Source organism: Dermacentor variabilis, chromosome 9 (genome assembly GCF_050947875.1).
Source record: "Dermacentor variabilis isolate Ectoservices chromosome 9, ASM5094787v1, whole genome shotgun sequence".
NCBI classification, from domain to species: Eukaryota; Metazoa; Arthropoda; class Arachnida; order Ixodida; family Ixodidae; genus Dermacentor; species Dermacentor variabilis.
Window position 1 is genome coordinate 23,035,308 of NC_134576.1, and position 12,022 is coordinate 23,047,329.

General features: G+C 47.8%; 1 protein-coding gene across 2 annotated transcripts in view; it reads right to left on the bottom strand.

The window, feature by feature from the left end:
* Window positions 1-3,240: 3,240 nt before the first annotated feature.
* LOC142592547 (mitochondrial tRNA-specific 2-thiouridylase 1) overlaps window positions 3,241-12,022 on the bottom strand; it is a 170,946-nt gene continuing 162,164 nt past the window's right edge. For both annotated transcript variants that reach the window (XM_075704055.1, XM_075704054.1), the window contains one exon: window positions 3,241-4,925. In XM_075704055.1, coding sequence (XP_075560170.1) covers window positions 4,791-4,925 — 135 coding nt within the window. In that variant the 3' untranslated portion in view covers window positions 3,241-4,790. The remainder of the gene's footprint in view (window positions 4,926-12,022) is intronic.

The window sequence follows — 12,022 nt, forward strand, 5'->3', positions numbered from 1 at the left end:
TGTACTGCCCCTCGGCTGTCTGCGCTGGAGGATGGCCAGGAACTGGGGTCAGGAGCCACGGCTCCAAGGGGTAGCCACTGTCACCTGCATGAAGATGGAAATAGTACATTGAGTATTCCTCTGATGAGAGGCAAGTTGTAAACTTAGGAAATCTACAGCAGACTTCAGAGGTGAATCTCAAGTAAAAGCATGAGTTGAGCATGTCCATACCCGACACAGACGATTAACAAGTTTACAAGTGCTATACTCGGTGCCTGCCACAAGCAGAAGAAATCAACACTTGTTGGTACTATCAATGACAGTAGTAGCAGTAGCAGCACTAATGTTTGTTCATTTCTTCTGCTTCTGGCAGGCACTGGGTGCAGTAGCAGCACTAATACATGTTGCTTTCGTCTGCTCCTTGCAGGCACATAATGTGCTTGTAACTTAACACTTCGAACATTGACAATGGTGGCAGTCACAATGGTGACAATGGTGACTTCATTTTTTTTTTTACTCCCGACTTATGTGCTTGTAATTTGGTTAAAAGTTTGGGTTGGAGCGGACGCGGTGTTCTGCGCTACTGAAGCATGACTGCGCCAAAAAAGGTGTTTTGCCTCACCGAGGGGGTATTCCCCGGGATTCACGATGCGGCCCGCTTGAAACCGCCGGCGCAGCCATGTCAGCTGCCAGACGAAAGCGTCGTGGTCCGACCCCGGTCGCAGAGGGTCCACGGCCAAGATTTTCATGTCCGTATCACAGATCTGGTAAAACGTAAACAGAGAAAGTGCCCGTTGACATGAGCAACATAAATGTCAAAAAGGATCGGCACCAGAAAACGTGAGGTTTACTTACGAACATGCAGTTGAGGACGTAGTATCCCTTGCGGCACATGAACGCAGCCTTGCGCTCACCCTTCGGTGCGACAATAGCTACGAGGCTGCCGTCGACACATCCTATGACGCCGGCGATAGCACCGCACTAAAGAAAACCTTCCTTCACGGCTGCCTTTTCCTTGGCCGCCTTCGGAAAATACACCCACTTGTTGCGTGCCCCGGCATTCACAACAGCCTCTGCCACCCATCGCAAGCACTCGCTCACTGTGGACTGCAACACACGGATCGTCTCCTCACTCCGAACGGACGCTTGGAAGCTCCCGGTGGCAAAGAAGCGCAGCGCACACAGCACCTTCTGCTCCACCGACAGTCCCGTCGCTTGCTCCGCTTCTAGTTCCCCCGCCAGTTCCTCGCACAACAACCGCACCGTTCCCTTCGAGAGGCGAAAATGCTGTCGAAAATGGTCATCCGGCATGTCAAACGCGTCGTCTGTCTCTTCGTGTTCACGTCGGCGACGGCGAAGAGCCACGGCCACGGCGATGAGAGGGGCAGCCATTTTTTTTTATTCCTTTGGAAACAACCCTGCCTCTGGCCGTGCCAAAAATCCATGACTTATGCTCCGCATAATGAGTGCGTCAATGTCACTATGACGATTACAGTTTTCGCGGGCTCCTGACGTCACGTGATTGACAGACAAAAGGGCGCGGCCCGGTCATTTTCGACCAATAGATGCGCGGTGATGGCGGCAAAAGGCATAAAGAAAGTACTAATAGAATTCCTACAAAATAGCACCCCAGTTTGTTCTTTTCTGGAATGAACGTTGATAACATCAAAGCACTGGCAAATCGCACACTAAGTAGACTGTACACTTGGACGTTAAAAAACTCTTTACAGATAAGCTGTTGTAAGACAAAAGCTGTTCTTTTCCGAGCGAAATCTACAACATGCCCTATGCTGAATTTTGTATACTTATTTAATGTTAAAATAGAATTATCTTCCTTTGCAAAGGCACTGGGAGTTAGTTGTATTTCATGAATACTTGTCCTGGGAGCACCACACCAAATACATAAGAAATAAACTTTGTAAAGTAGTAGGAATCCTAAGGTAATGTCATTGCATATTACCAGAACAGCAAAAACTTGTTAGTATATACAATGCTGCATTTACTCCGCATCTGCACTACTGCCATCTATTTTGGGGTACTGGGACCAAAAAATGATTACGTAACTTAATCATATTATGAAAAAAAAAAACACCATACGTTGCATTGCAGGTACATCATACAATGCACATATGTCCAAATCATTTGCAAGATTTAAGATTTAAAAAATTGAAACTTTCTACGAATAGTATCTCTTAACAACATTTATATGAAAACTTATCCATAACAGCCACCACATACGTACTAGCAAAGTTAACTCTAAATCCCTCTGTGTTCAACAAGACGCTGTTCACTGGCACACTCCGTGGCCGTGTACAAACCATGGATCACAGCTCCTACAGTATTGCCTACCCGATGTAATAAATAAATTCAAGCTAACAGATGACACTTTCAAATTCAATTTTAAATGTCGTGTCTTTTAATGCTTCTTCTTTCTGATGTAATTATGACATCTTGAGCATTTGTGTTATGGTTTTAAATTTTGATTGCAAATTTTGCATACGACTCACTCTTATGTACTGCATGTTGCTGCCTTTCGTGCCAAAGGAGTGGCGAGGCTAGTCAAGCTGCAGATATGCAGCTTTTACCCTGCTATCACCACCATATATGGTACATTCTGTTGTAGTACAAACGTACTGATGTGGTGAAATACACCAAATCTCAACTCTCAAAAATGTCAAACTGTTTCAGTACCACAAACTTCAGAATACCGAACTTATCAGAATAACAATCTTTATTCAGTTTCTCTGTCATGTTAACAATGTCTCAGAACTACGAATGCATACTCCGAAACCTTGGGACTGTTAGATTTCCGTGTATCCTTTATGGCAGCCAGAACAGTAGACTAGCAGATGACAAGGCGCAGAAAGCAGATGCCACGGCGAATGGGTTTGGAAAACTTGAGACGGTGCTGAAGGAAAAAAACAATGCTGGAAGAGGACTTTTCTTTTTTTCTATAGCGGAGGAGATGACGCACCAGGTTTTGCGAGCGCATGCTCTGCCCAGACAAGTGTCACCTAGCAATGGAGGCACATCTCTTCCTTCTTTCACTCTTTCTATGCATGCCTTTTTTTTCTTTTGCGCTTTTTTGTATGGCTGTACCAGCTATGTGTGCAAAGAAACGTAACCTGTGTGCTCACGGGGATGCCACACGGTTGCACTTGCTGAACAGTGTTGTTTACACATGCTTGCAATTTGGAACAGTTGAGGTGTCCACCTCAAGCGAAACAATTGTGGTGTCCACGGCAAGGAATGTGAAAAACAAACAAAAAGAAACGGCACGCTTTATAAGCGACACAGGGCTTCTTCTTTGTTGGGTGTTTTTCTCGGCTTCAGCACCTCTTTTGCGCGTGCCACTCCATATAAAGTCCTGCAGTGGTGTGTGGCAGCGGAATCTATGGAAAATAGCGACAGCGCGAGCCAAGAGTCAACAGCGACGATTTTGGGGACAGCTCACAAGGTGACAACTTACGTATTGATTAGCAAAATGGTTAACTTAGGGGTTTCCACTATGATACTCTTTCAGAACAAACAATTTGCTGTGGTCCCCTGAAGTTTGTTATACAGTCGCCGACCGATTTTCCGGACTCCAAAAATTCGGACATGCCCGATTATTCGGTCAGCTTCGCGGCACCGCCATTCTCCCCATAGACCATAATGTATAACAACTGCCGAAAGTTCGGACACCTTGCAACCTCTCGTCTGATTTTTCGGACACTCCTTTAGCTAACTCGGTCGAGAGCACCATGCACCGACTCTGACCGGTGCATGGTTCGACTTGCTGAACGCCATTTTTGTTTTGAACGGAGCTTCCTTGCTGCCCCACGAAGTAGCGCTACTAGAAATCCCCGCTCATCATCATCGTTTCTGCCTGGTTAGATAGAGCGGCTCTGCAGCAGTTCCGGTTTCAGCTTACTAAGCCATGTCAAGACAATCCAGCAGCTGATTTGTTTCCTCGCGCAAGACGCTGCGAGCAGGCCGCGTTTCGTTTGTGTGACTGGTGTCGGCACGGTGGTGGGGCTTTAGTTTGCTTTGTGTGCTGTGTCGAGGTTTCGGTGATCGAACGCGGCATACGTAAACATCGCGTCAAGGGTCTAATGGCGCCGACAGTGCCCGCGCAGACTGCGCTGGGGAATGCCGGCAAGCGGGTGCCGGCAGGCCTAAGATTTGTCGGCTTCCGATGTGCTCCCTACTGACGCGGAAAATGTTCTGCCGAGACCTGCGCAGTGGTGGCATTGCGATTCCGGACACCGTCTCATTTGACAGTTTCATAGGTGCTGACACTGCTGTATTGACATGCGCAGAACTCGACGGCGGCAAGATCATTCGTTAGGTTTCTGCTGCACCGCCGGACGATGACTCCGAGTCGGAAGATGACGCACCATGTGCTACGCTGCCGTCGCATGCGGAGCGTGTACAAGCAGTGACTGTGCTTTCAGCCGCCAATAGTGACCGTACGACCCTCTCCGAGATTCAGGCTTATCTGATTGCGCGTAAACGGAACAGCGTGCAACGGCGCATTCACGATTTCTTCCAAGGCTACTGCCGAGCGCGAATAAGTGCGTGGAAATAAAGAATTTCATTTTTTTTTCTTCATCTGCTTTTTCGGACACCTGTTTATTCGGACATTTTCGCAGTCCCCGTGAGGTCCGAATAAACGGTCGGCGACTGTATCGGGATTTCCCTGTAAATATCGGTTAAATTTAGTGATTTTCTTACTAAGTTATCAACAATGTGTCGCTAAGTTATCCACAGTGCTTCCACTCACTACCCTGAAAAGAAAATGTCAGTGTCCTAGTAAAAAAATATGCACGCTAGCTTTTGCTGCCACTGGCTTGATGAGGACAGGCTTGTACTGGCTGCCACTGTTCCTCGTACAGGCTTGGCCCAAGGCCCAGAATCTTGGCACTTCCGTAGCACTCTCCATCCTTGCTGTACAGCACTATAAACTGCAAGGCAATGGAAAGAAAGAGCAGACAGAAAAAAAAGTCATCAGTGCCACAAAAAACTTACTTCACTTGCTGCTAATTAAAAAGTTTTTTTTTTCACAAACAGGTGTTTTGAATTGGCAAGCCAAAATAGTCAATTACCATTTATTTGGCGCTTGCGAGACTGCAAGATGTGGTTGAATTATTCGAAAGGTCGAGTGAACAAAAAATGAAAAGACGGGCACACTACCGCAACAAGCAAGGTCTCAAAGATGCTAATTCTACTGCAGGTTTTCCTGCTTTTGATGTTCCCCTCGGAATTCAGCACCCGCCTGCTGGCCGAGCCCACCCAGGCACTACTTTTCTGCGACACAGACTGCAGGTTTCCTGAACACCACCCGACGAACAGCAATGGCACCCTGTATGCACCTGTTCCTGACATCGACAACTTCTTCGCCTGGCAACCAAGCGCTACAATCAGCACTGGTGATCTGCCTAGTCTACCTAAACTGCCGTCGTCCGGAGGCCAGTTGGGGAACGCTGCCACAACGAGCAAGGTCTCAAAGATACCCATTCTAGTGCAGGTTAGTTATCTCCCGAATGCGAAATGCATTCAATGTAGTGATCCTTTCTTATTTGTGGTGTCGTGACATCTGGATGCACTTGACAGTTGGAAGTGGCTGTTAGGCCAGATACTTTGTTCTTTCTGTATCAATGGCCATCTGGTTTTTCTCTTACTTGTTTTGTCTGGTGACTTTGAATTGCACTCTGGAACCCCAACCCTTTAATCCACATCAGAGGCCATTGCCCAAATGGATCTCTCACAAAACACCATGCTGTCCGAGCTTGCTTTGATCCGTTCTGCTCAGACAAATATAGAAAATCTTGTCAGTGGTCTCTCCAGCTGTGCTGATGTACTAGAAAAATAAAGTTGAAGCCTTCCAATACGATGACCAACCTGTCGCTAATACTATTCATAAAAAGATGTCCTCAGAAATCAAGGAGCTTGCAAAGAAATGCGATGATTCAGAGAACTGCCTTTGTCGAAACCACCTGCTGTTTTTCGGAATTGCAGAGGTCAGTGGCAAAACATGGGCAAAGTCTGAGTTGCATATCATATCATTCTGCGAAAAGCAACTTGAAATAACATCTCGAGTACTGATATTAAGTAAGCTCATAGGCTTTGTTGCTTCCGTCATGATAAACAACATCCCATTGTCAAACTGAGCAGCTATAAAACGAAATAGAATATTTTGTCTGCTGGATCTAAACTGAAGGAGACGTAATTTTCGATTAAAGATTATTCTACACGTGTACGCAAAGCTCAAGCTAAGCTATATGCATATGGCCTCAATAGTAAATTTCCTTTTAAGATCCGCTTTGTGTGGTGTTGACCGAAGGGTGGAAGTCAGACTCCAGCCTTCCCGATGGAAAAGCCGTTTAACATATACAACCAATATATATAATGAAGAACAGAAGCGCCCCCTGGGGAATAAAGAACTGAAATGAATAACGAAACTGAATATAACATACTCCCTCCCTTATTTTTAGTGATTAGTTGTTAGTAAGTATTAGTAAGGAAACCCCAAGGCATGCACACTATACTTATTTACACATATTTACAAAGTATGTACACGTCAGACTGCCAACCAGTTGGTCTGATAGTCTTGGAGCCAGGCCGGTGGCCGGCGCTCTTGGGTCGGCCGCTTTGGACGTCGCACTGGCGATGAAGGCGACGGGCTCGTAGACTGCTGCTGCGGTAGGCCAGGAGACAGCGCCTGCCTCCTGGGAGAAGGAGGCTGTAGCACGGCAGGCTGCAGTGCATCAGGAGACCGTGGCTGCGGCGTGGCAGGCTGGCCTGGTTCCCAGGTGCCCCTCGCCGGAACCCTGAAAAGCTTGGAGGCATTCCATGTACGGCCGTCTCCAAGTCGGAAGGAGGCTGGTCCCGTGCTCTCGATCACTTTAGTTGGTGAAGAAAGGCGCAGTCTCCTTTGAAATGAATGGACAGTTTTTTGATGCGGACAAAATTGCCTACGGCTATCTTCGTCTTCTTGGAGGCTCTCCTTTTGTCCATGTAGTGCTTGCTGCTCTGCTGTTGACGCCTAGCCCTTTGACGAAGTCGCGCCAACTCCTTGGCTGGGTCTTCCGCAAATGCTGGTGCTGAGAAACCCACAACATCCAGCCTGGTTCGGGGCATTCTACCATGCAGCAGAACTGCTGGGGCGACCCCGGTGATGGCGTGCGGAGTACAGCGGTAAATGGCAAGGTATTCTGTGACAGCTTGCCGGAGTGGTCGTCTTTCGAGGAGTGAGACTTGAATGAAATTCTTCAATGTGCGATTAAAACGTTCTATTTGCCCATTGGCTTGGGGGTAGTAGACCGAAGAATGTGAAAGACTGATGCCTCTGTTTTGCAGGAAAGTGATGAACTCATGCGAAGTGAACTGAGGTCCATTGTCACAAACTATCTCTTCTGGGTAGCCTTCATGGGCAAAAACATTTGTTAAAAAGTCTTTCAAGGTGCTCATGGACACTTCACCGCAAAAATATACCTCTGGCCATTTAGAATGGCAGTCAAGAAGCATTACAGCAAATCTGCTGTTATGAGCTGCATGGTCCAAAGGACCAACAATGTCTAGGCCAAGCTTCTGCCACGGTCGCTCAGGCCATTCAACAGGTTGCAATGGTGCTGGTGATGTTTTGGCGGACTTATCTGCCTCCAGGCAGATGTGGCAGTTTTTTACTGCTGCTTCCACTTGATTATCCATTCGTGGCAACCAGAACCGCTCACGCAGTCGCGCCATTGTGCCCGTGATACCCGGATATGTCTCATGCGTGATGCCGATGATCTGAGCCGTGAGGGAGGATGGAACAATGAGGCGCTCTCCACGCAGTAGCAGCTTATCGACAACAGAAATTTCTTCCCAAATGGCGTAGAATGGTTTCACCTCTTCTGGTATGGACTTCTTTGGCGGCCAGGAACTCAGCATGAATGACTTGACGGTTTCCAGGCAACTGTCGTCGAGGGCGGCCTGCCTGAACTCCTCTTTTGTCACGCAGGCTGGCTCAATGAACGAGACAATTTCTTCCTCCTTAGCAATCTCTGCCTCCGAGGTAGGTGCTGGTAGCTGAGAAAGTGCATTTGCTACAGTGTTTGTGGACCCCTTGCAGTATTCAAGAGTGAAATTCTAGCAAAGCAGTCATGCACTCCAGCGTGCGATTCGGAGTGGACGTCTTCTATGTCCTTGTGACAAAAGCAAGGGCACCAGTGCCTGGTAATCTGTTCGAAATGTGAAATAGCGACCTCAAAGGTACGTGTGCCATCGCTCACATGCCCAAATACATGCAAGAGCTTCTCGTTCACCGACTGAATATTTTCTCTCCGCAGGCGACAGAGTATGAGATGTGAAAGCAACTGTGCGGAGCTCGTGGCCACTTTGTTGGTGCAGGACTGCTCCCAGGCCACAGTCGGACGCATCAGTTGACACAATAACTGGCAGCGACGGATCAAAAATCTGGAGGACTGTACTCGACGAAAGCAATTCCTTGACCCTCCTGAAACTGCTGTCTGCTTCGGCAGACCAGATGAATGGCTCATTTTTGCGAAGTAAGGCTCTCATAGGCTCAACCATTTGTGCCAAGTGTGGAACAAACTTGGAGTAGTATTCTACGAGACCCAAGAACGAACGAAGGGTGGCAACATCAGCTGGCACTGGTGTGTTAACTATGGAGTCTACCTTCTCTGGAAGTGGCGAGATACCACATGCAGTGACCTTGTGCGCTAGAAACGCAAGTTCTGTAACGTCGAAAAGGCATTTATTGTTCAGTTTCAGACCTGCGTTCTTGATCTTTTGAAGCATGGTCTTCAAGTTTGAAAGGTGTTCTTCTGCAGTCTTGCCAAAAATGATGACGTCATCAATGTAGAACAACACGCCAGGGCAGCGGTCAAGGATTGTCGCCATCATCTTTTGAAATGCCGCTGGGGCAGAAACCAACCCAAAGCAAACTTTTTTAAAACAGAAAAGGCAATCATGAGTGATGAAAGCTGTCAGATCCCTGCTGTCAGGGTGCAAGAGAACCTGATGGTAAGCGGAAGCCAAGTCAAGTTAGGAGAAGCGTGTAGCGCCTACCAAAGCGTGAAGCAGCTCCTCTGTGTGGGGCAACGGGAAACTGTCTGGAACAATAGCTTTGTTTGGCTCTCAAAGGTCTACACATATCCTGATGCTACTATCTTTCTTGTTAACAACAACAATAGGGGACACCCATTCAGAAGGATCGATGCACTCGATGATGTCAAGGCTCAGCAACCTCTGAAGCTCATTTGATACTGGTGACCGGAGAGAATACGGCAGACGGCGAAGCTTCGAAGTTACAGGCTGCACGCCTTGCCGCGTCTTGATGCGATGCGTGAACCCCTTAGCAAGACCCAACTCGGGACTGAAAAGTGAACTGAACTCACGTGCTAAGGCTGGCGGAAGAGCTGTGTTATGGGGCTGCGTGCTTGACGGTGAAATGAAACATGATAGCGGGTCAATGACAGTCGCCAGCGGAGCAACGGATGTGTATAAGCACTTGAGAGCAGAACCCTCAATGCGAAGATCCAAGGCTTTGATGCCATCAAGATCGATCAGACAAGTTCCTCGGTGAACAACATAAAAACGTAGCGACGCTGTGCAGCCTTTAAACCGAACGTCTACCTGGAAACAACCTAGCAGGGTAATCGGCCATTGAGAGTAGTCAAACAGACTAACATGCAGAGCAGGCAGGAGCGGAACGTTCTGAAAATATCGGCTGAATTCTTGCTCCGACAGGATTGAAACAGATGACCCTGAATCTACAAGGAATGTCAAGGTGACATTCGCGACTTGCACTTGAATATGAATTCCACTACGCGCGGAACGTTGCACAGTCAAAACTTCCTCAGCACTGCTAGATGACGAAACATCTTCACGAGATTCAACTTAACGGACTCGGCCTTGCATTTGAATTAGCTTGCGGTTGCATACCCTTTGAAAGTGTCCCTTGCGACTGCGAAACGAACAAGTCTTGCCGTGCGCTGGGCACTGCGGCGCCGACGTGATGTGGTTCCGCGAGCCGCATCGGAAACAATGTGGCGAACCGGAGCGGCTACTCTGTTCTCGGTTCCGCTCAGGGGGGCGGTTCTGCTGCGGCGCATGTGAGCTGCCCACGCTCCTCGTTAAATTCTGCTCAAAGGTGGCTGTCGGTTGTGAATTCCTTTTTTCGAAGAATGCAACGATGGTTTATGACGCTGCCGCAATGAAATTGCTTCGACTGAAGCAGAAAGCTCCTTTAGCTCTTCAGCTGCCTGCTCAAACTGAAGTGCAATTCTCGAATGAAAGTGTGGAACCCTCGAGCAGTAACCGCTCACGTACGCAAGTGGAAGCTACGGCGGCAACGAATTGATCCCGCAGAGCATCATCTTGCGAGGCAAACGAACAATGTGACGCTAGCTCCCGTAGAGTGGCAACAAAGTCATGAACGGACTCGCCTGTGTGTTGGCTGCGGCGGTGAAAACGATGACGCTCGATGATAATGTTGCGCGACGTCGAAAACTGGTGCCGCAATGCGGCGAGTGCAGAGTCGTATTCGTCAGGAGGGGCCACGACAGACTTATCATCGGCGAGTGCTGCGGTACATGGCGCTGCCGGTTCTGCGGCGCTGGTCCCTGCATGTAGCGTCTGATAAATGCGCTGGCCCTCCGCCCCCAAACAATGCAAAAGAATAGCCTTGCGTTGCTCCAGCTTGAACGCGGTGGCTCCGGATGCCAGCAAGTACATGTGTAACATCTGCTCCCACTGCTCCCATGGCAATGACGGACGGCCGGGCATCGGAAGGAAAAACGGTGGCGCAGCAAGCCCGGTGAAGCTCATGGTGGGCGGATACGGACGGCGCAGCGGGGCTGGGGGTACATTCACGACATCCTCGTCGCCAATGTGGTATTGACCGAAGGTGGAAGCCAGACTCCAGTCGTCCCGATGTAAAAAGCCGTTTATTTAACATATACAACCAATATACATAATGAAGAACAGAAGCGCCACCTGGGGAATAAAGAACTGAAATGAATAACGAAACTGAATATAACACTTTGATAAGCTAGTCATTGGCAACAAGCAGTACACTTATGATGCCGGATCGGATTCTGTACTTGAGTTGAAAATATAGCGTTCACCGCGTTTCCCAAAGCGTCCACAGCTAACATCATATCAGCCAGTACATCGCCCTGTCAGCACACCTGCACACCACAGAATATCAGCTCTACTTGCCAATATCCATAGCTACTTTCCTAAAAGGGAACGTGCCGAAGCCATTCTGGAAGATAACCTTACTGACATTGCCGTTTTTACAGAAACATGGCTAACCCCTGATATCTCATCCGATGAGCTATTGAGTAATATGCCATTTTCTATGCACAGACGTGAAACAGTTGGACGGAAAGGCATTGGTGTTCCAGTTCTCATGAATCCCAGCCTACCTTCCTCAACACAGAATATTGAATGCCATCACGAAATTCTCTGCATGAACATATCTCTGCTTGGAAGCTCTAACATACTCATCACTTGCTATTGTGCACCTGACTGTGCCATTTCCTTTGTGAAAGAACTGCACACTGTCCTTCTCGATTTGAACAACAACTTTCCTAGAGCCAACCTTATACTCTATGGCAATCTCAATTACCCTTATCGTATGGGATACTTTAGGTGCTGCTTCTGGTCAATCCAAAGAATTCCTCGATCTTGTACTTATGTATAATCTTACACAGATAGTCAGTATGCCAACTGGGATCAACAACACCCTTGACCTAGTTTTTCTTTCGCACCGAGAAATGGTTCATTCAATGTCTTGTGCTAACGGTCTCAGTGATCATAACAATTTTATTTTACCTAGCAGTGTCGAAGCCTCCCCGTAACTCTTCCACTAAAGTCATCTGTGATTATGACAAACCAGATTTCACTACTCTAAACACTGCACTCATGAATTTTTTAACACCTTTAAACAGCTCGCTCCTTCCAGGACTACCATATTTACTCGAATCTAATGCGTACCTTTTTTCAATGAAACGGGTTCAAAAATTGTGTGCGCGTTAAAGTAGAGTACGAC